The sequence below is a fragment of the Musca autumnalis genome, unplaced genomic scaffold (assembly GCF_047663935.1).
Source record: "Musca autumnalis isolate F117 unplaced genomic scaffold, ASM4766393v1 scaffold_3, whole genome shotgun sequence".
In the NCBI taxonomy this organism is placed as follows: domain Eukaryota; kingdom Metazoa; phylum Arthropoda; class Insecta; order Diptera; family Muscidae; genus Musca; species Musca autumnalis.
The window spans coordinates 14858308-14884334 of record NW_027411866.1 but is presented as its reverse complement, the minus strand read 5'-3'; the positions used below and the strand labels follow the sequence as shown (position 1 = coordinate 14884334).

The 26027-nt window shown below is 34.0% G+C and overlaps 1 protein-coding gene across 1 annotated transcript in view; it reads right to left on the bottom strand.

Moving 5' to 3' along the window:
• Positions 1–1158: 1158 nt before the first annotated feature.
• Positions 1159–26027, bottom strand: part of slpr (mitogen-activated protein kinase kinase kinase slipper) — a 37463-nt gene continuing 12594 nt past the window's right edge. Inside the window, exons 2-11 of the mRNA XM_073972905.1 lie at positions 20311–21607; positions 19751–20246; positions 19532–19694; positions 16811–16977; positions 16562–16737; positions 15445–15766; positions 12635–14919; positions 8311–8750; positions 2549–3240; positions 1159–2477 (exon numbers count right to left, since the gene is read on the bottom strand). Coding sequence (XP_073829006.1) covers positions 1285–2477; positions 2549–3240; positions 8311–8750; positions 12635–14919; positions 15445–15766; positions 16562–16737; positions 16811–16977; positions 19532–19694; positions 19751–20246; positions 20311–20823 — 6447 coding nt within the window. The 5' untranslated portion in view covers positions 20824–21607 and the 3' untranslated portion in view covers positions 1159–1284. The remainder of the gene's footprint in view (positions 2478–2548; positions 3241–8310; positions 8751–12634; positions 14920–15444; positions 15767–16561; positions 16738–16810; positions 16978–19531; positions 19695–19750; positions 20247–20310; positions 21608–26027) is intronic.

Below are 26027 nucleotides of genomic sequence, written 5' to 3'. Positions count from 1 at the left end.
AACAAAAAAATGTTAATCACAAAAAGTATTCGATATTTATAGGAGATATATGATATCTAACGCGTTCCTTTTTTCGGTGGACTATAGCTAAATATAATTCAGAACAATTTTCTCTTTGGTACCTTTATTTTAATTTAAAGAATTGTGCAATAATTTGGGGAAATTGTGAACATAACCCCAAAAAATTGCCGCAAATTTCTTCCCTGTTTTACATCAACATTCTTTTTGATATTTTCATGGATATATATCGCATCTAGCGACTTCTTTTGTTTGGCGATCTATATTGAAATTCAATGTAGAATATTTTTCCCATTGGCACCAAATCTCTAAAATGATATATTAGAGGTGAAATTGACAATTCGAAATTAGTCCTAAAAAAATAACCACAAAAATATAAGACTCATATAGCTATGTGATATTTTAAAGTTCAATATTATAACAATCAATTTCTTGTATTGGATTATCTAAAGCGAAATGCGTTATAGAATATTTCTTCCATACACACCACTTTCCCAAAACGAAGTATTTTAAGAGATTTTGGCATATTTCGCAAGAATCTAAAATGACCAAAAATTTTTGAATTCAAATGTTTAGTTACATACATATTTCTTTGGTAAATATTATATTTACAATAATCTAGGAGAGCTTTCATATTTTCTTTCATTTGTTGTCCTTGAGCTACTGCTTATTTTTCTCTTATAATTTATCAGTAAATTTTTATGGTTATTTAATAAAATTTCTGACTTCAAAATGAAATGTTTATGCTTTGGTTAATAACCCCCGACAGCTTTGTGCTTGTATTGTTGTTGCTGTTGTTTTGTTGTATTTTCATATTAAAAATAATCCTTAACTTTTTGTCTTAATTGTAATGAAGATTTTATCAGTTTCAGTTTGTGTAATACTTTAGATTTTCCTTTTTTTTGGAATTATAGTTACAATTCGATTGTAACTAATATTTCACTCATTCGCTCCCTCATTCTGGCCGTTCCACTTTGGTGAGAGTTTTGTGATTGATACATTTTAAGTCATTTATGAAACCTGATAAAAAGTAAAATGAACATAAGACCAGAAAAAACTAACTCACATTTGATATTCATATTGGGCCGAACGTGAACGCCTTGCACCCGAATACCAACGATAGGGTAATTGTTGGCCATTTCCCGCTCCTCCGGTTGATGCTGAGGGAGATATTAAACCCGGCTGACCATAGTTATTTAATGACCATGTACTAGAACGGGCCCCGGGACTACGGGCCATTTGTACCCTTAGGTTTACAAATCCCTGCTAGGATGAGGGAGATGTTGATGAGCCTGAAATATCTGCGGTGTTGCGGCGCGACAGCCTTCTCGAATAAAGAGCCAGTGACTTATTACTTGAATTTGTTGTAACGCCACCTCCTCCACCACCACCAGGACTAGCATCAGCATAGGCATCTGGGCTAAATCGCACACGACTATGTGAAGATATGGAACCTTCTTTGGCACTTAAATATGAACTATCATCACTGGTCAGCGAATCGGGAGGTGTGGGATTTGTGGGTGTACTACCGGCTGTACCACCATTACCACTGGCATTTGTTGACGTATTCGTATTGCAGGGTATACCACCCGAACCATTCAATGGTGCACCATTAGGTGTCTTGTAGTTATTGTACTTTTTCAAAGAGGAACGTAATTTTGTACCCGTTGTACTCGACGTAACAAAGGCCAAATTATTTGCATCGAAAGGTAAACTATCAGGTCGTTCGGGTATGAGTCGTGGTGCCGATTCATGGGCATGGGGTTTCGATTTTGGTGCCGTTGGTGCTGGTGAGGGTGGTGAGGTTTTCATGTTAATTGGTGACATGGGAGTAGATCTGGATCTTGTGTAAATATGGCGCTGAGGAGTGTGATGTAGCGAACTAACACCACCTCCGCCACTATCCCTATATTGATATAATGGTTTGTGTAGAGGACTGCTACTGTTGTAGGGAAGATTTTCATAGTCTCGCATGCGATTCAGTGACGTAAGATCATTGCGTTGATTGGCCATAAAACGGTTCGAGGGTTTGGGTGAACTTTTGTAAAGCTCCTGTTTTGTGGGAGGCGGCACAGATCCCGTAGGCATGGCTGGATCTCGGTAGGGGCCATATTCAGCATAGGGGAGGGCCATATTGTTATAATCAAAGGCTGTCGATTCATCATAGTCTATGGTATAACCTTGATTGTAATTGGAATTATTGGATATTGTTGAGGGAGTGCGACGGTGACCTGCTGCTGTAACACCCATTTGAGGTACCCTTGGAGGTGGTGTTCTTACAACTGGCGGAGAGGCATGATGTTGTTGCGGTGCTGGAGGTGGTGGAGGTTGAGGCTCATAATTGTAATCATAATAGTTGGGTAAACGATGATTATAGTCATAAGAATAGTCAGGATAGGATTTACAATCTCGCTCATAGGTTAGCTGATGTTCAGGGCGATAAGGGAAGTAGTTGGAACCTAAAAGAAAGTGAAAATGTATTTTAAAAATAGCAGCTAACAAGAAATTATGAATTTTATTAGCTTCTTACCTAAATAACCGGCTCGATGGGCCCCTGCCCCATAGGCACCACCATCATTGGAAAAACTGGGACCATTTCTCAGAAAGTCTTTGTGAGTAAACATAGACTGATTGGACATGGGCATATTCGTTCCCGTGGCACCACCCATCACTGGCATCCCCGGCATACCCACTTGACCACCCAAACGAAAATCTCGATATACCACCTTTTCCATTGGTAAATTATCTTCCTGTTCAGAATATTCAAGATTTTCAGTAAACGAAGAGGTACTGATTTTTCGACGTGGCGATGGGGTTGGTGGTTGAGTATGACTACCCAGCGAGGAAGACAATATACCCGATGTGTTATTGGTGAAATTGGAACCCAAGCCACTTGTGGTTGTTGTCGATATTGTTGAGGGCATTTTCCGTATATTATAATGTTGTGGTGTTGGTGGTTGGGTAACACTTTTGCCATGATGTAAGGGATGGTGGTGTTGTTGTTGTTGCTGCTGTTGTAGTGTTGCTGCACTAGCTCCTAATGCCAAATTTGTGTTGTATTTTTGATAAGGCGTAGGGGAGTCGGTAATGTTGTACGGTTGTTGTTTGTGTTTCTGCTGAGCCAGCGGTGAATCGGTAAGAGTTGCAATGGGACCGGGCCCAGCTCGCCTTGGTGAGCCGGGAACATCTGTAGGTTCATAGGTTAGGGAACTAATGGCCGTTCTGGTAGGAAAAAGGAAAATAAATTAATTCAAGAGACAGAAAGGAAAGAATCAAATTGTCGAAGATAAGGAGGATTATTTATATGGTGAAAGTTAGAAAACTAAATATTACTTCGGAATTATAAAAGAAGGATGTGTTCAAAACCATTTTAAATTTTGTTTTATATTTTGCGTAAAATTCTACTAAAACTATTGGAATAATAATTTTTTAAGTTTTATTTCTGTCAGAGAAGTGTAGAGGGATTCAAAAATTCCTTGTGATTCTTAGGCTTTAGCTACAGAGTTCAGTACGGGGATCATTGAAGGAAGGCCTTCGGTATCTGTTGCAGAAATTGTTTGTACCCCCACCAAAAAGTAGGGTATATACCGCGCCTCCAATAATATTCTACGTAAAATTTTACGCCATTACTCCCCAAATAGGCTAAAATTAGCGAACAAAATAAAATTTCTTTTTTGAGGTTAGTTTTGATCTTTTGTCGTTTGGTGCAGTTTTCATCAGAAAAAATGCTTTGTAGGGGTAGGGTGTTAGTGGAAAAAACACTCTTCACAAAACGTACTATATATAAATCTTTATAATGCGATTTTCTGTATCAATTGGTGCATATAAAGAGAAATATCTAATGGAATTTGCTGCACAATTTCAAGTGCCATATATTATATCTGCGGACCCAGTGCATTCAGAGACTGATATTGAAATTTAATGCAGAATATTCTACTCCTTAATATCAAGGATGTAAAATGAAGAATTATGGTAGATTTTGGCAAAAACGAAAACATAACCCTAAAATTGTTATAAATCTGTTCTTTATTTTATATCCATATTGTAAGTGGAATTTTCGTGGTACATGTTTTGTATAGAGATTTCTAGTGTTGGCTGACCTATAGTAAAATTTGTCGTAGAACAATTTTTCCATTGGTACCATTTGCCTAAAATGAAGGCTTAGGAGTGATATTGGCCCAAATCGAAAATTGTTCAAAAGTAATCCTACAAATTTGACACATTCGATATTTTTATCCTTAATGCTTGTTATGCTTATCTACAGATTTGTTATCTTTCGGGACTTGTGGTGAAATTTGATGTAGAATCTATTTCCCATTGACAACTAACTCCTAAAATGAAGTATTCGGGAAGATATTGGCTTAATTCGAAAATGGACCACATTGACCTATTGCTACCTGTATTTTATTGGTATATACCGAATCTAGGGATTTTTTGTGTTTGGTGACCCATAGTGAAATTTAATGTTGAATCTTTTTCTCTTTGACATTTTTCCTCTAAAATGAAGAATTATGACAGATTTTGCAACAAATTAAAACATAACCCTAAAATTGCTATAAATCTCTCCTTTGTTTTATATCCATATTGTAAGTGGTATTTTCCTTGATATATGTAATGTATAGCGATTTCTTGTGTTCGGCGACCTATAGTAAAAATTGGTGTAGAACAGTTTTTCCATTGGCACCATTCTCCTAAAATTAAGGATTAGGGGTGATATTGGCCAAATCTAAAATTGCCCAAAAATAACCCTACAAACAAATTTGTCGCATTCGATATTTTTATGCTTAATATTATATCTACAGATTTGTTTTGTTTGGAAACTTGTGGTGAAATTTGATGTAGAATCTTTTTGCCATTGACACCAAACTCCTACACTGAAGTATTCGGCATGATATTGACTTAAATCGAAAATAGTCCAAACATTGGCCAAAGGAATATATACGCCCTGTATTGCTACCTGTATTTTATTGGTATATACCGAATCTAGAGACTTTTTGTGTTTGGTGGCCTATAGTAAAATTTTGTGAAGAATAAATTTCTCTTTGACACATTTTCGATAAAACGAAGAATTATGTTAGATTTTGGCAAAAACGAAAACATAACCCTAAAATTGCTATAAATCACTCCTTTATTTTATATCCATATTGTAGGTGGTATTTTCCGTGATAAATGTTATGTATAGAGATTTCTTGTGTTCGCTGACCTATAGTAAAATTTGTCGTAGACCAGATTTTCCATTGGCACCATTCCCCTAAAATTAAGGATTAGGGGTGATATTGGCCCAAATCTAAAATTCCCCAAAAATAACCATACAAATTTGTCGCATTCGATATTTTTACGCTTAATATTATATCTACAGATTTGTTTTGTTTGGAGACTTGTGGTGAAATTTGATGTATAATCTTTTTGCCATTGACACCAAACTCCTAAAATGAAGTATCCGGGAAGATATTGACTTAAATCGAAAATAGTCTAAACATTGGCCAAAGGAATATATACGCCCAGTATTGCTACCTGTATTTTATTGGTATATACTGAATCTAGGGACTTTTTGTGTTTGGTGGCCTATAGTAAAATTTTGTGAATAATAAATTTCTCTTTGACACATTTTCAATAAAACGAAGAATTATGTTAGGTTTTGGCAAAAATGAAAACATAACCCTAAAATTGTTATAAATCTCTTCTTTATTTTATATCCAATATGGTAAGTGGTATTTTCCGTGATATATGTTATGTATAGTGATTTCTTGAGTTCAGTGACATATAGTAAAAATTGTGGTAGAACAGATTTTCCATTGGCACCATTCCCCTAAAATTAAGGATTAGGGGTGATATTGGCCCAAATCGAAAATTGCCCAAAAATAACCCTACAAATTTGTCGCATACGATATTTTTATGCTTAATATTATATCTACAGATTTGTTTTGTTTGGAGACTTGTGGTGAAATTTGATGTAGAATCTTTTTGCCATTGACACCAAACTGCTAAAATGAAGTATCCGGCAAGATATTGACTTAAATCGAAAATAGTCCAAACATTGGCCAAAGGAATATATACGCCCAGTATTGTTACCTGTATTTTATTGGTATATACCGAATCTGGAGACTTTTTGTGTTTGGTGGCCTATAGTAAAATTTTGTGAAGAATAAATTTCTCTTTGACACATTTTCGATAAAACGAAGAATTATGTTAGATTTTGGCAAAAACGAAAACATAACCCTAAAATTGCTATAAATCTGTTCTTTATTTTATATCCATATTGTATGTGGTATTTTCCGTGATATATGTTATGTATAGTGATTTCTTGTGTTCGGCGACCTATAGTAAAATTTGTCGTAGAACAATTTTTCCATTGATACCATTTGCCAAAAATGAAGGATTAGGGGTGATATTGGCCCAAATCGAAAATTGTTCAAAAATAATCCTACAAATTTCTCGAAGCAACTAGCATTCGATATTTTCATGTTTAATTTTATATCTACAGATTTGTTTTGTTTGGAGACTTGTGGTGAAATTTGATGTAGAATCTTTTTGCCATTGACACCAAACTCCTAAAATGAAGTATCCGGCAAGATATTGACTTATATCGAAAATAGTCCAAACATTGACCAAAGGAATATATACGCCCAGTATTGCTACCTGTATTTTATTAGTATATAACGAATCTAGAGACTTTTTGTGTTTGGTGGCCTATAGTAAAATTTTGTGAAGAATAAATTTTTCTTTGACACATTTTCGATAAAACCAAGAATAATGTTAGATTTTGGCAAAAACGAAAACATAACCCTAAAATTGTTATAAATCTCTCCTTTATTTTATATCCAATATGGTAAGTGGTATTTTCTGTGATATATGTTATGTATAGTGATTTCTTACGTTCGGTGACCTATAGTAACATTTGTCGTAGAACAATTTTTCCATTGGTACCATTTGCCAAAAATGAAGGATTAGGGGTGATATTGACCCAATTCGGAAATTGTTCAAAAATAATCCTACAAATTTGTCACATTCGATATTTTTATGCTTAATATTATATCTACAGATTTGTTTTGTTTGGAGACTTGTGATGAAATTTGATGTAGAATCTTTTTGCCATTGACACCAAACTCCTAAAATAAAGTTTTCCGGAAGATATTGACTTAAATCGAAAATAGTCCTAACATTGGCCAAAGGAATATATACGCCCAGTATTGCTACCAGTATTTTATTGGTATATACCGAATCTAGAGACTTTTTGTGTTTGGTGGCCTATAGTAAAATTTTGTGAAGAATAAATTTCTCTTTGACACATTTTCGATAAAACGAATAATTATGTTAGATTTTGGTAAAAACGAAAACATAACCCTAAAATTGTAATGAATCTCTTCTTTATTTTATATCCAATATGGTAAGTGGTATTTTCCGTGATATATATTATGTATAGCGATTTATTGTGTTCGGCGACCTATAGTAATATTTGTCGTAGAACAATTTTTCCATTGGCACCATTCCCCTAAAATTAAGGATTAGGGGTGATATTGGCCAAAATCGAAAATTGCCCAAAAATAAACCTACAAATTTGTCGCGTTCGATATTTTTATCCTTAGTGCTTTTTATGCTTATCTACAGATTTATTTTGTTTCGGGACTTGTGGTGAAATTTGATGTAGAATCTTTTTGCCATTGACACCAAACTACTAAAATGAAGTATTCGGGAAGATATTGACTTAATTCGAAAATAGTCCAAACATTGACCAAAGGAATATATACGACCAATATTGCTATCTGTATTTTATTGGTATATACGGAATCTAGGGATTTTTTGTGTTTGGTGACCCATAGTGAAATTTAATGTTGGATCTTCTTCTCTTTGACATTTTTCCTCTAAAATGAAGAATTATGACAAATGTTGCAACAAATTAAAACTAAAATTGAAAACATAACCCCAAAAATGCTGTAAATTATTTATATCCAAATAATGATTGCAATTTTCTTTTTTTTTACAGATTTCTTGTCTTCGCTGACCTTTGGTAAAGTTTTATGTAGAAATATTTTCTTTTGGTAGCAAGCCTCTAAAATCAAGTATTTGTGGTGAAATTGGCACATTACTAAAATACTTAAAAATAACCTTAAAAAAATTTTAGAATTAAATTGAATTTGATTTTTGATATTTTTCACAATAAATCGTGTGACGCATTTTCGAATAACCTCACTTTCTTAAATAATTTCAAATCCCTTATTTCTATCTTTCTCTACGAAAAAATAAAAATTTTATTATATACATATTTATTAATTTCTATCCTTTTTCACTTACCTATTGCGATTTCCAGTACCATGATAAGTGTTGGCAGCAAACCGACGATCATCCGATGTGGCCACCTTCGGTTCCATTTCAATGGGTGCAGCTTTCAGCGCGGGTACATCACTTAGCAGTGTCGGATGAAATGGTGATACATTTGACATGCGTACATCATATCCTGCTGCTACTCCAGCCAATAAAGCGGCCATATTATACAGCAATACCTCTATGACCGATAATTTGGGTTTGCGTATGGCATCACCGGCATACAGGGTAGGCATGGGTATATTGGAAGTGAAACGACTTAATAAATATGGATTTGGAGACATTATGGGAAGATTTGGACCACCACCTGGCAAGGTGTGGATGGGTGAGCACCAATCATCTTTGGAACTGTAACCTATTGGTTGGATTTCCAGAAATAAAACAAATCGTAGGGGAAGGAAGGCGTGTAAAAGAAGATTAAAATTTTATTTTTTATTTAATTTAAAATTAAATATTTATAATTTTTCATTTGTAGTTTTTTTTTGGCCTTTACCAAGTATGGTGTATAATATTTCGATATATATTTGTTAAGAAATAAAATAAAACCATTTTCGGATTTTTTGTTTGTTTTGTTATTTTTTAAGTTTTTTTTTTATTTTTTGTTTTGTTTTTTAGTGGGTTTTTGTGTATTTTTTTTTGTAACAAATAAATTTTCGTAGGTTTTGTTGCTGTTTTTCGTTATCGTTGTTGTTTATGGAATATTTTTTTTTTACAAAAACTAAATTAACTTTACAAACTATAAAGTTGTTGTTTTTTTCCTTTGTTCTTAATAAATAAAACTTAAAAATAAAATTTTTAGTTTTTACTTTATATAAAAAAAAATTAAAAAATAAAAACTACCAAAAATAAAGAACATCAAAAGCACTCAAAGTTTATAAACATTTTTTTCTCTTTCTGTTGTGGTTCTCTGAAAAATAAATATAAAAAAAAGAAAAACAAAGTACACAACATTTGGGGATATTTAAATAATACAAAAAATTGAAACAGTTTTTTAATCACAGTATTTTTAAGCAGAAAAAAATTAAAAACAAATAGCAAAAAAAAAAATATTTTTTTTGTGAATTTAAAAATTCATAATTGCCATGGGGATTTTAAAATAATAAACAAAATAATACAGTTTTTGTTTCTTTAACATTTTTCTCACATTAAAAATGCAATAAATAAAAATTATAAAATTTTGTATATAACCAAAGTATACAATTCAATTTAGAAAAATTATAAAAAAATAATAACTTAAAAAAGTAGATCGAGAAATTAACAAAACAATTAAGAAAATATTTTTTTTTAATAAAAATGTATTTAAATTTTAAGAATTTGAAATGAATTCATGCATGACTTCAAAGCAACTGACGTTTCGGAAGTCTGCCATACTTATCCAAGAAGTGCTGCGCTTATCTTCGCAGTCCATGTGGTGAACATAGGGGCTTGTAGATTAAGTGGCGGATATTCGCATATTCCTCGCACAGTTAAATATGGTAAGTAGGCCGGTTAAACATGAGTTTACCACATGGAAGAGTCCAGACCAACACCTGAAATACACCCACTATTCACCAAGACCACTATGGTGTTGGTTTTTTCTCCGTCCCGGAACGAATTAAATGAATCCAGTAGGCCTATTCTGTAACTTTTAAGAACTATCGATATTGTTTAAATTTCTTTTGTTTTTTTTGTAACAACAATAAACAAACAAATGAAATTGTTGTAAAATAAACAATGAGTAAAGTTGTTAAAAAGTTACAGAATAGGCCCCCAGATCATAAACGCTGAGAATCGACTTTGCCCTCTAAAAAGCAAATGAATGTTTTCAAAGGTGATATTTTGTAATATTTATATTTTTGACTTGTTTGGAGGTGAAGTTGCCACTGGTGAAGATGTTCAAATCATTTTGAGGACCTGTGGTCAATTTTACGACTTTAAACTCAAAGACTCTAAGCCTCTATAATGTGAATTGGTCAGGACCTGCTTCGCTACTACGCGAACTTTTGTATAGGAAAAGTCATCTCCGGTGAACTTTTGTATAGGAAAAGTCATCTCCGGTGAACTTTTGTGTAGGAAAAGTCATCTCCGGTGAACTTTTGTGTAGGAAAAGTCATCTCCGGGGAACTTTTGCTTAGGAAAAGTCATCTCCGGTGAACTTTTGTATAGGAAAAGTCATCTCCGGTGTATTTTTGTATAGGAAAAGTCATCTCCGGTGAACTTTTGTATAGAAAAAGTCATCTCCGGTGAACTTTTGTATAGGAAAAGTCATCTCCGGTGAACTTTTATTTAGGAAAAATCATCTCCGGTGAACTTTTGTATAGGAAAAGTCATCTCCGGTGAACCTTTGTACAGGAAAAGTCATCTCCGGTGAACCTTTGTACAGGAAAAGTCATCTCCGGTGAACTTTTGTATAGCAAAAGTCATCTCCGGTGAACTTTTGTATAGGAAAAGTCATCTCCGGTGAACTTTTGTATAGGAAAAGTCATCTCCGGTGAACTTTTGTGTAGGAAAAGTCATCGCCGGTGAACTTTTGTGCAGGAAAAGTCATCTCCGGTGAACTTTTGTATAGGAAAATTCATCTTCGGTGAACTTTTGTATAGGAAAAATCATCTCCGGTGAAATTTTATATGGGAAAAGTCATCTCCGGTGAACTTTTGTATAGGAAAAGTCATCTCCGGTGAACTTTTGTATAGGAAAAGTCATCTCCGGTGAACTTTTGTATAGGAAAATTCATCTCCGGTGAACTTTTGTATAGGAAAAGTCATCTCCCGTGAACTTTTGTATAGGAAAAGTCATCTCCGGTGAACTTTTGTATAGGAAAAGTCATCGCCGGTGAACTTTTGTGTAGGAAAAGTCATCTCCGGTGAACTTTTGTATAGGAAAATTCATCTGCGGTGAACTTTTGTATAGGAAAAATCATCCCCGGTGAACTTTTGTGTAGGAAAAGTCATCTCCGGTGAACTTTTGTATAGGAAAAGTCATCTCCGGTAAACTTTTGTATAGGAAAATTCATCTCCGGTGAACTTTTGTATAGGAAAAGTCATCTCCGGTGAACTTTTGTGTAGGAAAAGTCATCTCCGGTGAACTTTTGTATAGGAAAAGTCATATCCGGTGAACCTTTGTACAGGAAAAGTCATCTCAGGTGAACTTTTGTATAGCAGAAGTCATCTCCGGTGAACTTTTGTGTAGGAAAAGTCATCTCCGGTGAACTTTTGTATAGGAAAAGTCATCTCCGGTGAACCTTTGTACAGGAAAAGTCATCTCCGGTGAACTTTTGTATAGCAAAAGTCATCTCCGGTGAGTGGCAGAAGTAATGGTACAAGAACTTGAATGCGACAAAGACCGCGAAGCAGCATTTTTGTGATTAATCAAGAGATAAGGTCCACCGATTGCCGGTATTGTTGCTGTTGGTGACAGTGTTGTTCTTGTTATTAGCATTTAGTTGAAAAAGAGTCAGGACATCTTTCCATAACCTCAGTTTTTTTTTTCTCTGAATACAAATTCTTCAAATTTAAATACATTTAAAACTTTACAAAAATAAAATTAAAAATAAAAATAATTAAATTTAAAAAATTAGAATAAATTTTCAAATACCTACAAATAAATGTTACAAATGCAAAACATACATACATATCGTACAAAACAAATTTGTTACTAAAAATAAATATCGTTTTAACTTAAAAAACTAAATGCAAAATTTAATATTTTGAATATGAATCATTCAAAATAAAAGGCACGTATGGTTTCTATATATGGTTCTGTGTTTCTTTTTTTGTTATACAAAAAATATGGTCTGTAGAGATAGAATTTTTTTTTTTTTGTAAAAAATGGCTTATATAACGGCTTTAATGGTTCACTGTCTTAAAACGAATACCTAACTTTTTTAAAGGTACAAAATTATAGATAAAAATTTAATGGCTATTAATTATATATAAAAAAATGTTTATATATAAAAAGGAAACTATGGCTTTAAAAAACTAGACCATTACCTAACGGATTACGTGTGTGTGGACTTACTCTATCTACATAAAGTGTAGATGAAAAATTACAATTTATTTGTTTTTGGAAATGATTTCCAAAAGTAGGGGAAAATAAAAAAAAATTTCAAAATTTTTCTTTCAAGTCTTCTACTACTACACCATGAAGCCTTTATTCTATTACCAAGATTTTGAAAATTCTTTTTCATAGGTAGGTTCTGTCTTGCCAAGGCGAATGTTGACAAAAAAGTCAATATTTTTATTATTTCCAAGGCAGGTGCTTCTTTCCCTTGTCTCATTTCCTGAATCCTCCTCCTCCTTCCTTTTGCCTCCTATACCATTTCCAATTGATCACATGATTTTGTCCTCTGTGGCGTTGTGGGAAATCTCATTGAATCTCTCTCTTGTGCCGAATTTTCAAATAATTTATAAGAACTTTTGGATTTTTTATACTTCTTTTTGGAATGACCCAAAGAACCGAAATTAAAGAAATTTATAAGGGATTTAAATTTAGCCGAACTAGAGGAATGTTGTTGGGAGCCACCATCGCTATCGGTAATGTATTGGGAGGAAGCTAATGTGGTGGTGGTTTGTTTCACTTTGGATTTCTTCAATTTCTCTTTGGCACGCTTTAAAGCCTGTTGTTGTTGCTGTTTAGCTTGTTCGATCAGCAATTGTTCTTTCATTTTAATTACCTCTGGATCGGGTTGTACATCCTGCAGTTTACGTGTGGCAAATATGGAATTATCATTGATAAACAAGGTGGAGAATTGATCATTGTTGACATGCAGTGATTGGTTTTCTGGTTCCGAAGAAGAATAAGTGGTGGCAAAACTAAAGGAGTGACTATTGGAAGAAGAATTTAAATCTCCACCACCACCACCACCACAACTACCTTCATCAAAGGAACTTAATTGAGAACTATTTTGAGAATTTTGATTATTAGCAAGGCCATTGTTCAGATGAAATGTTACCATGGAAGATTTCCTTGATGTTTGCTGGGAATTCATGGAATTATCCCTTGAAGAAGATTCTATGGAATTCATGGAATTAAAACGTTCCTCTCGTTCGGGCGATTGATATGAACCAAATGAATTGGAGGAGTTGGGGTGTTGTTGTTGTTGTTCTGCAGCTTTACGATATACCTGGGCCACAACAGCTCTTTCATAGGCATTGGAGGGTTTGCGGAAAAAACAATGTCGAGGGAATTGTGAACCCGAGCCATTTCTTTGAAATCTATAATATGGCGACTCGGGATCTTTCTCCTCATCTTCGTTTTCGCTAAAATCTTCAGCCAACTGTGAGGTTGAGGAATACATGGTTAAGTTAACACTGGATTTAGAACTTATGGGTTCGGGTTTTTGCCAATAACTGGCACTATGGAAACTACTATTGGTGGAGGAGGTTGCATGACCTGCTGCTGGGTTGTTATTGGAAAATATTTCATCCAAAGATTTTTGTACAGAACGATAGAACAACCTATCATATGTGGGGTTATCGGGATTGTGATTGAGCAGCAGAGATGAACCTTGCTGGGAACAAGACTTTAGCAGAGGATTTTCACCCACCAAAGGAGAAATATCAGGGGAAATATAAGACAATTGCTGTCTTCTGGCCAATGGTGAGAGTCTACTATCCAAAGATAGTTTCTTTCTGCCAATAGCTGGACTGTTGCCCAAACTTGCTGACTGCTTCATGTCATTATTGGGACTCTTGTCCAAGGGAAGCTGTGATGGATTGCGTCTAAACTTAAAACAACCCACCACCGTAGGTGTTGGTGTCTCCAAATCTGAATCAAAATCATTTAATGGCAATGGAAAACTCAATGGTATGGGAGGCTTGCTAGCCATTGCTGATGTCGTCAAAGAATCTAAGCCTCCATCATGTGACTTGGTTAAGACATGCTTCTTGTTCGGCTTCTTCCCGCTACTACGCGACTTATCTCTCATATAGGAAGTGGCCGAAGTAATGGTACTAGAACTTGAATGCGACAAAGACCCCGAAGAACCAATTTTGTGATTATTCAAGTGATATGGCGGTAATGGTCCACCGATTGCCGGCATTGTTGCTGTTGGTGATAGTGTTGCTGTTGTTGTTATGTTATTAGAATGCAAATTAATATTATGACTGCTATTATTATTATTTTTGTTGTTGTTATTATTATTGTTTAATGTCATAAAAGCTGGATGAATGCTAGTACTGTTGTTGCTAGTAGATATGCAAGATGAGGGGCTAGAAACCATGGCCGTGGATGATGCTAAAGTAGTAGAACAAGAAGAAGAACAACAGTTTGTGGGTGATGAAACAACGCTATTAGCTAGTAATATACCTTGCGTTGTTGCTATTGTTGTATTAGCATTAATATGGAAACCATTTAGATTATTAGTTGGAGATGATGGCGTTGAAGATGCTGCCGCCAATGCAGCAGCTGCTGCTGCCATTTCACGTTGTCGCTGGGTTTTCTTATCAAGATTTGGTGCACTCTTACTTATCGACGAAGAGTGACTATTGACATTTGCTGCCTGCCATTCTGTTGCCTGCAGAGTGGTACTTAAATGACTTCGTTCACGTTGATGAACAGTGGATGGACCCCATGTTTTACCTTTAAAACCATCAGGACTCACTGCAGGGTTGGGGGAAAATAGGTGGGGGTAAAGATGATGGGAAGAAAAACAAACAACATAAAAAAGAAAATCAAAATTATAAAAAATAAAATTTAATTAAAATATTCAACACTACAAAAATAGCACAACAAATTATTAAAAAAAAAAAAAAAAAACAAATTTACCCTCAAATAGCAATATAAAATAAATATCAAACTAATAAAAATGGAACTTAAAAAATAAATAATTGATAACCTTTTGGTCTCATTAGAATAACACTGAAAACATTATAGCTTATTTGGACCACAGGGATAAAGTATTTTCCACCAAAAAACTTTGCTATTTTATATGTAATCTGTAGCTAATTTAGGCAACATAAAAAACAACTATTGGTCCTTGAAAAAAGTTAAAAAAACCGAACGAACTATATCAAGAGATTCCCTAATCCCTCAGAATATTTCTAAAATATTCCCCGTAACAGCTTAGATCTGTCTTTAGAAGAATTTTATTCAATATATGTAAATATATTCGGATTTTGTACTTACGTGCCACTATTCGTAAACCCGATATTGCCGGTGAACCCGGTGGTGTTGGTACACCACAACTTTGATCTCGGATCGTTGTTATTTTATGCTGAAATCCGGTCGGTAATGAGATTTGTACTTTGTCGGCGTCTTTTCTCTGTTTAAATTTAAGTTTGTTTCGTCGTTTATTTGGTTTCGGTATTGTCTGTAGGATTATCAATTCACGTCCCATTAGTTCCAGCTCACGGGCACGTAATTGTTGTTCGAACATTTTTAAATTATTGGCCTGTTCGTGTTGTTGCATTTGTATGAGACGAAGTTGTTCCTCTTTATTGCGCAATTCCTGGAAATGATGTTAAAAAAAGAATACGGAAAGGTTTAGAACACATTCATTTAGAATGAGGGTAAGAAGAAATAACATGGAACACAAATATTGTACAAAAAAAGCAAAGCTATTTAAAACTGAAAACTTTGGTATATCTATTTTGAGTTTACGGTTGTGGTATCAACTGAATTCATAACTTTGATAGAATCAACGTGTTGTTTGTGGTTATTCATTATTTTCATATAAAAATACAATTAAGTGGTTGATTTATATTTAAAAAATTAAATATTAAGCAAATTCTTTATGTGATCTCAAACAAAATTACAAATACAGTATAACCACAAAATAATTAAAGAATCTAAATATAACATAACCATAAAAATTTAATAAAGAAGTATTTTCCACACAAAGTTAAATATAAAACATAACAACACACAACAAAAACAAAGAAACACAACACACATTATGGATGAATGGTTTACAAATCTTACCTCTTCAATATTTTGAAATCGCTATAATATTTGACGAAATATGGTATTGGCGAGGCGAATATGTTTTTTTTTTTACAAATTTTTATATACATTAAGAATTTTGTCCCAATAAAATGTTTGTTTTTAAGGTGTTTGGTTAGCAGCGAGGAAATAGGAGGAGTAGAAAAGGAAAGCATAAGATAAAATATATAAATGAATAATGAAATCGACACACAAAACTACTTTTGTTTAGAAAAAACTAGGGTTTTTACTATAACATATCAATAACGAGAAGAATTTTTTGAAACCACACATGTTTTCCGAATACGAAATCAAATCCTACCTTTTCTTTCAAACGCAATTCATGCAGAACTTCAGCAATTTCTTTTTTCCAACCATCTTGCATGGTATGGAATGATTCCTGGGGCGTAGAAGTAAAACCAGAGCGAGCAATGTCCTCTAATTTCATGAGAATATCCTTAAAACCTGGGCGATTATGAGGATCTCCCTCCCAACAGCCTAAAAGAGAATAACAAGAACAATTATGTAATTTAAAGAGAAGCCATTAAAAAAATAAAATGATAGGACATACTTTTCATGAGTTTTCCCCAGGCTTCGGGACATGTTTTTGGTATAGGCAATGTTAAGGTATTAACAGCAACACCATAGGCCACAGACAATGAATCGAAACCTTTATAGGGTGTTTCACCAGTTATGAGTTCCCATAATAAGACACCATAGCTCCAGACATCCGAAGATCTAAAAAAAACATTTTTAATTAATTTTCTATAATGAAATCTTGACCATAACATATTTTTAGGACGAAAATCATCGTTAACTAATTTTTTAACATGAAAAGTTGCCGATTACAATTTTTCTATGAAGAAAAGTTGTCGATAACAGTTTTTATTAAGAAAAAAGTTGCGATAACAATTTTTCTATGAAGAAAAGCTGTCGATTACAAATTTTCAATAACAAAAATTTTTCGATAACACCTTTCCGATAAGGAAAGTTTTCGATAACAATTAAATACGGTAAAAAGTTTTCGATAAATGCTTTTTATGGAGAAAACCATTCGATAATAACTTTTTTTTTGAAGAAAAGTTATCGATAACAAGTTCAATGACAATATTTCTATAACTAAAAGCTACCGATAACAACTGTTCTATAACGAAGAGATATCGATAACAAACTTTTCTATAACGAAATGTTGGCGATAACAACTGTTCTATAACGAAAAGTTGTCGATAACAACTTTTCTATAACGAAAAGTTGTCGATAATAACTTTTCTATAACGAAAAGTTGTCTATAACAACCTTTCTATAACGAAAATTTGTCGATAACAACTTTTCTATAACGAGAAGTTGTCGATAAAAACTTTTCTATAACGAAAAGTTTTCGATAATAACTTTTCTATAACGAAAAGTTGTCGATAACAACTTTTCTATAACGAAAAGTTGTCGATAACAACTTTTCTATAACGAAAAGTTGTCGATAACTACTCTTTTATGAAGAAAAGTTGTCGATAACAACTTTTCTATAACAAAAAGTTGTCGATAACAACTTTTCTATAACAAAAAGTTGTCTATAACAAGTTTTCTATAACGAAAAGTTGTCAATAACAAATTTTCTATATCGAAAATTTGTCGATAACAACTTTTCTATAACGAAAAGTTGTCGATAACAGCTTTTCTATAACGAAAAGTTGTCGATAACAACTTTTCTTTAACGAAAAGTTGCCGAGAACAACTTTTCTTTAACGAAAAGTTGCCGAGAACAACTTTTCTAAAACGAAAAGTTGTCGATAGCAACTTTTCTAAAACGAAAAGTTGTCGACAGCAACTTTTCTAAAACGAAAAGTTGTCGACAACAACTTTTCTATAACGAAAAGTTGTCGATAACAACTTTTCTATAACGAAAAGTTGTCGATAACAACTTTTCTATAACGAAAAGTTGTCGATAACAATTTAATACGATGAAAATGTTTTCGATAAAAGCTTTTTATGGAGAAATCATTTGGATAACAACTTTTTTATGAAGAAAAGTTTTCGATAACAAGTTTTCCTTGACAAAAAAGCAATGGCAACATTTCTATAACCAAAAGGTACCGATAACAACTCTTCTATAACGAAGAGTTGTCGATAACAACATTTCTATAACGAAAAGTTATCGATAACAACTTTTCTATAACTAAAAGTTGTCAATAACAACCCTTTTATAACGAAGAGTTGTCGATAACAACTTTTCTATAACGAAAAGTTATCGATAACAACTTTTCTATAACGAAAAGTTGTCGATAACAACTCTTTTATGAAGAAAAGTTGTCGATAACAACTTTTCTATAACGAAAAGTTGTCGATAACAAATTTTCTATAACAAAAAGTTGTCTATAAGAACTTTTTTATAACGAAAAGTTGTCGATAACAAATTTTTTCGATAAAAGCTTTTTATGGAGATAACATTTGGATAACAACTTTTTTATGAAGAAAAGTTTTCGATAACAAATTTTCCTTGACAAAATAGCAATGACAACATTTCTATAACGAAGAGTTGTCGATAACAACATTTCTATACCGAAAAGTTATCGATAACAACTTTTCTATAACGAAAAGTTGTCGATAACAACTTTTCTATAAAGAAAAGTCGTCGATAAAAACTTTTCTATAACGAAAAGTTGTCGATAACAACTCTTTTATAACGAAAAGTTGTCGATAACAACTCTTTTATAACGAAGAGTTGTCGATAACAACTTTTCTATAACGAAAAGTTGTCGATAACAACTTTTCTATAACGAAAAGTTGTCGATAACAACTTTTCTATAACGAAAAGTTGTCGATAACAACTTTTCTATAACGAAAAGTTGTCGATAACAACTTTTCTATAACGAAAAGTTGTCGATAACAACTTTTCTATAACGAAAAGTTGTCGATAACAACTTTTCTACAACGAAAAGTTGTCGATTACAACTCTTTTATAAAGAAAAGTTGTCGATAACAACTTTTTATAACAAAAAGTTGTCTATAAGAACTTTTATATAACAAAAAGTTGTCGATAACAACTTTTTTATAACAAAAAGTTGTCTATAAGAACTTTTCTATAACGAAAAAGTTGTCGATAACAACTTTTCTATAACGAAAAGATATCGATAACAAACTCTTCTGTTACGAAAAGTTGTCGATAACAAACTTTTTATAACGAAAAGTAGTCGATTTGTCGTTAACAACTTTTCTATGACAAAACATCGTTTCTATGACGAATTTTTGTCGAAGACAACTTTTTCTCTAACGAAAACATTTTCTTCGGTTTACTTACTTGGAATAAGTGCCACGACTTATAACTTCTGGTGGCATCCAAGCGTAGGTACCAGCCGCCGACATTCGCGTTGTATTATACAGTTCTCTGGCCAAACCAAAGTCGGTAATTTTCAAAGTCTTTTTGTGTAGATTATCTCCTTCAATTGCTTCGAAGATTAAAACTGCAACGGAAGGGAACATTAGTCAAGCATACTGATAAGGACTTAACAAAACTCACCATTGGAACTTTTCAAGTCCCGGTGTATAACCGAAATGGGTGCTTCATTGTGTAAATAATTCATACCCTTCGCAATTTGTATGGCCCAATTGACAAGAACATCTGGTGGTATTTTACGACCAGCCAATACACGATTCAGACTTCCTCCCCTGGCATATTCCATAACCAGGCATAATTTGGGTGGCTTGAGGCATACTCCTCTTAGAGCCACAATATTTTCATGCTTTAAAGCCCAAAATAGCTTGGCTTCTTGGAGGACACTATCACGCATCGATTGCATATCTTCATCGGCAGTTTGTCGTGCTGCCTTTATGGCCACCTCTTCATTGCGATAGAAACCACGATGAACTTTGCAAAAACCACCCACGCCAATCACCTCTTCTACGTCCAGTTCCTCATATTCTATTTCATGGGGCTGTATATCGCCAATTGCTGAAGGCACATTTATCATCATAGGATCATGATTTGTAACAAAGTTACTAGGGAATATTCCAACCTGGAAATGAGAAGAAATTTGGTTAACGGAATTAAAAATCAGTTCAAAATTTGTTTTTTCTTACCTTATCACCAATTTTACCAGTCCACCATCCCTCATCTCCTGAGACATTGGGATCCATTGATAAAACCAAAACCACTTGGCCCCTTTCCAAATTAAGTTCATCTTCTCCCTGGGCCTCGTAGTCGTACAAGGCGGTCCAAAGACTACCTTCCGGTACCAAGTCATTGGAACTTTGTTGGGCACTGGTGACTATGGCTGAATCAATTTGTGTGTTATTTGATGTTGTTGTGCTAACCACAGTCTCGGACTGATTATAGCCATTATAAGGTTTTATTTTGTGTTGTTGTTGCTGTTGTGATGATGATAATGATGATGATGTTGTTGCTTTATGACCATTTGTTTTTGATGCCACTGCGCCGGCTGTCGATGTCGTTGTGATGGCGGCATTGCTGGTTGTCGTGTAGGCGTTATTGGTGGTGGCGGTGGTACTACTTGTTGTTGAGCCATTATTATCGGTGTGTTGTTCTTCGCTAATTGCGATCATTTGTGTGGCGTTATAATGACGTGCAGGCATTAAATGTTAAGGCAAAGCAAAAAAGCCCACTAGGAAAACAATATGTAAATGCGTGCAAGGATCATTTAGCCAAGGGACCAGGAGACATAAGCAACAAAATTGTGAAGGCTTTAGAAAATGCACAACTTTGTTAGCAATATTGTCTGGATGCCGTCTACAGCTTTTATGAGGGTTACAAATGCAAATTTCTTTTGGGAAAATTTCTTTTTGTTATGGTTTCTGCTTTAATATTGTGCTTCTGATGTTTTATTTTTAGTTATTGTTCTATGACCGTGTGGAAGAGAGTTTTATGCAAGTTATGTCGTCCTCGTCTTCAGTGGGGTACTTGGCTATTGTGCTGATTTTTGTTGTTGCTGTGTATTGTATTACTTCAAACACTTGATTGTAATTTGTTTTGTTATTGTTGAAGAGTTCTTTGCTTTGTTGTTGTTGTTGTTCCTCCTATAGCTTTTGTTTATGCTCGTGTTTTTCTTGTTGTTGTTGTAAATTAAAGTTGTTGACACTTTTATAAGCCATGTGTATGTTAGAGAATCGTGTATAATTCGATGTTAGCCAAGAGCGGCCGCTTGCTTTGACGTCTTTGCTGCTATTATTATTGTTGTTTTTCGTTTCGAAGCGTTAAATGCTTAGACTGACTTTATTGGTTACTTTCTGTTTGGTTTCGCTTGTTCTTGTTGTTTTCAATATTATCTTCGTGGTTTCTTTTGCCTACTGTGTGTGATGTTCTTCTAATGCTTTAGAGACTTTGCTTGTTGTATTTGTTGTAATGATTAACAATAGATATCTAGATGAAGAAAAAATAATGAAAAAAAATTGATTAATTTTTAAGTAAAAGTGAGGTTAATTAGAGATTAATATGAGTGGAAGTGTGCTACTGATTTTTAGAGAAAAGATGAGGACAACTGGTATGTGTGTGAAAATAAATTGGAATTTAAATTGGAAAATTTAATTTTAGCAAAGGCGCACACCAATAACAGGGTGATTATGAGATGACATTTTAAATTTAAATTGGACAAATTTAATCACAAATTCCAATATAAGGTGACATTTTAAATTGAAATTGGACAAATTTAATCACAAATTCCAATATAAGGTGAAATATTAAATTAAAATTGGACAAATTTAATTACAAATTTTAATACGCAAATTTGCTGATGTGCATACTGCTGGAACCACTGTTCAAAAACGGTGATGGGTGCGCCGGCGGAATAATTTTTTTTGTAATCAACATCGAAAATGCCTACAGGCCATGAATGTCGGATTTTTCTATATCGGTTCAGAGGCTGGTAAACAATTATTTGATATATCCCCAAGAGAAAATTTGATGAAGTTTATATATTGTTTGGCCCACTATTCAAAAACGGTGCCTCGTGCGTCGATGAAATAATTTTTGTCGGAATCAGCATCGAAAATACCCCTAGGCCATGTATTTTGGGAAGATCAATGCTTATTAAAATCTTGGAAAAAAATTTATTTGTATGTACACCCAATGAACCTCTCGAAGTGCATTTCCTGTTGGGCCCACTGTTCTGAAACGGTGGCTCGTGCGTCCGCGGGATAATTTTTATTGGAATCAGCATCGAAAATACCTCTAGGCCATGTATTTTGGGAAGATCAAAGCTTATTAAAATCTTGGAAAAAAAAATTATTTGTATATACACCCAACTTGCAGAAATGCATATTTTGTTAGGCCCACTATTCCGAAACGGTGGCTCGTGCGTCCACGGGATAATTTTTATTGGAATTAGCATCGAAAATACCTCTAGGCCATGTATTTTGGGAAGATAAAAGCTTATTAAAATCTTGGAAAAAAATTATTTGTATATACACCCAACATGCAGACATGCATATTTTGTTAGGCCCACTGTTCTGAAACGGTGACTCGTGCGTCCACGGAATAATTTTTATTGGAATCAGCATCGAAAATACCTCTAGGCCATGTATTTTGGGAAGATCAAAGCTTATTAAAATCTTGGAAAAAAATTATTTGTATATACACCCAACTTGCAGACATGCATATTTTGTTAGGCCCACTATTCCGAAACGGTGGCTCGTGCGTCCACGGGATAATTTTTATTGGAATCAGCATCGAAAATACCTCTAGGCCATGTATTTTGGGAAGATCAAAGCTTATTAAAATCTTGGAAAAAAAATATTTGTTTATACACCCAACTTGCAGACATGCATATTTTGTTAGGCCCACTGTTCTGAAACGGTGGCTCGTGCGTCCACGGGATAATTTTTATTGGAATCAGCATCGAAAATACCTCTAGGCCATGTATTTTGGGAAGATCAATGCTTATTAAAATCTTGGAAAAAAATTTATTTGCATGTACACCCAATGAACCTCCCGAAGTGCATTTCCTGTTGGGCCCACTGTTCTGAAACGGTGGCTCGTGCGTCCACGGGATAATTTTTATTGGAATCAGCATCAAAAATACCTCTAGGCCATGTATTTTGGGAAGATCAAAGCTTATTAAAATCTTGGAAAAAAATTATTTGTATATACACCCAACTTGCAGACATGCATATTTTGTTAGGCCCACTATTCCGAAACGGTGGCTCGTGCGACCACGGGATAATTTTTATTGGAATCAGCATCGAAAATACCTCTAGGCCATGTATTTTGGGAAGATCAAAGCTTATTAAAATCTTGGAAAAAAAAATATTTGTTTATACACCCAACTTGCAGACATGCATATTTTGTTAGGCCCACTGTTCTGAAACGGTGGCTCGTGCGTCCACGGGATAATTTTTATTGGAATCAGCATCGAAAATACCTCTAGGCCATGTATTTTGGGAAGATCAAAGCTTATTAAAATCTTGGAAAAAAATTTATTTGCATGTACACCCAATGAACCTCCCGAAGTGCATTTCCTGTTGGGCCCACTGTTCTGAAACGGTGGCTCGTGCGTCCACGGGATAATTTTTATTGGAATCAGCATCAAAAATACCTCTAGGCCATGTATTTTGGGAAGATCAAAGCTTATTAAAATCTTGGAAAAAAATTATTTGTATATACACCCAACTTGCAGACATGCATATTTTGTTAGGCCCACTGTTCTGAAACGGTGGCTCGTGCGTCCACGGGATAATTTTTATTGGAATCAGCATCGAAAATACCTCTAGGCCATGTATTTTAGGAAGATCAAAGCTTATTAAAATCTTGGAAAAAAATTATTTGTATATACACCCAACTTGCAGACATGCATATTTTGTTAGGCCCACTATTCCGAAACGGTGGCTCGTGCGACCACGGGATAATTTTTATTGGAATCAGCATCGAAAATACCTCTAGGCCATATATTTTGGAAAGATTAAAGCTTATTAAAATCTTGGAAAAAAAATAATTTGTATATACACCCAACTTGCAGACATGCATATTTTGTTAGGCCCACTGTTCTGAAACGGTGACTCGTGCGTCCACGGGATAATTTTTATTGGAATCAGCATCAAAAATACCTCTAGGCCATGTATTTTGGGAAGATCAAAGCTTATTAAAATCTTGGAAAAAAAATAATTTGTATATACACCCAACTTGCAGACATGCATATTTTGTTAGGCCCACTGTTCTGAAACGGTGACTCGTGCGTCCACGGGATAATTTTTATTGGAATCAGCATCGAAAATATCTCTAGGCCATATATTTTGGGAAGATCAAAGCTTATTAAAATCTTGGAAAAAAACTTATTTGCATGTACACCCAATGAACCTCCCGAAGTGCATTTCCTGTTGGGCCCACTGTTCTGAAACGGTGGCTCGTGCGTCCACGGGATAATTTTTATTGGAATCAGCATCAAAAATACCTCTAGGCCATGTATTTTGGGAAGATCAAAGCTTATTAAAATCTTGGAAAAAAATTATTTGTATATACACCCAACTTGCAGACATGCATATTTTGTTAGGCCCACTGCTCTGAAACGGTGGCTCGTGCGTCCACGGGATAATTTTTATTGGAATCAGCATCGAAAATACCTCTAGGCCATGTATTTTGGGAAGATCAAAGCTTATTAAAATCTTGGAAAAAAATTATTTGTATATACACCCAACTTGCAGACATGCATATTTTGTTAGGCCCACTATTCCGAAACGGTTGCTCGTGCGTCCGCGGGATAATTTTTATTGGAATCAGCATCGAAAATACCTCTAGGCCATGTATTTTGGGAAGATCAAAGCTTATTAAAATCTTGGAAAAAAAATTATTTGTTTATACACCCAACTTGCCGACATGCATATTTTGTTAGGCCCACTGTTCTGAAACGGTGGCTCGTGCGTCCACGGGATAATTTTTATTGGAATCAGCATGGAAAATACCTCTAGGCCATGTATTTTGGGAAGATCAAAGCTTATTAAAATCTTGGAAAAAAAATTATTTGTTTATACACCCAACTTGCAGACATGCATATTTTGTTAAATAAATAAAAAATATATAAAATAAATTTACAACATTTTTTTCTTAAAAAATTATCATTTTAAAAAAATGTACTGAGGGGGTGCTTTAGTTTTGTCCGACACTGTATGTGTACAAAAATAATAAGGATCTGAGAAGGCATCCGATATTTGTATTAAAAAATAAAAATATTTTTATCTTTGACTATGCCTATCTGTACTTTTTATACGTTAACCTGTAGGGACTATAATTAGTTTAAAATTATCATAATGCTGACTATTTTATAAACACAACTTAATATTTTCCCAATATTTCCCCTTAGGCCAACTGTCTAATTAGGGTTGAGAACCAAAGTATTCAATATTATCCAATGCTAGCTTGATTAATTTTGAACTAGTTATAAGCTAAACTACCTATTTTGGCTTATTTGCTGATTTACAGTTTAACAAACGCTGTGCAAAAAAATGTGTTTTTTGTTCTGTTTTTTTTTTCCAATAGGGATGATTGAACATTTTCTCCTTTGCCTTTTTCGAGTGTCTACTGTTACCCACAAACACACCTTCATTTATATTACGTTGCCTGTTGCATTCCTTCTTCATACCACTACAACAAACTGTACCACATGTAGTACCTCGATCAACTTATAATGAATGTTGGTTTTATATGAAATTTATTTAGAAAATGCAAATGCGAATTATTTATACATTTTATTATTTTCTTCAAAAACAAAAAACATGTTGAAAAAGCCCATTTTCATTGTCAATTTGTTTGATGTCTCGGTGACTTCAACAAATTTACAGTTAGTTGAAATGTA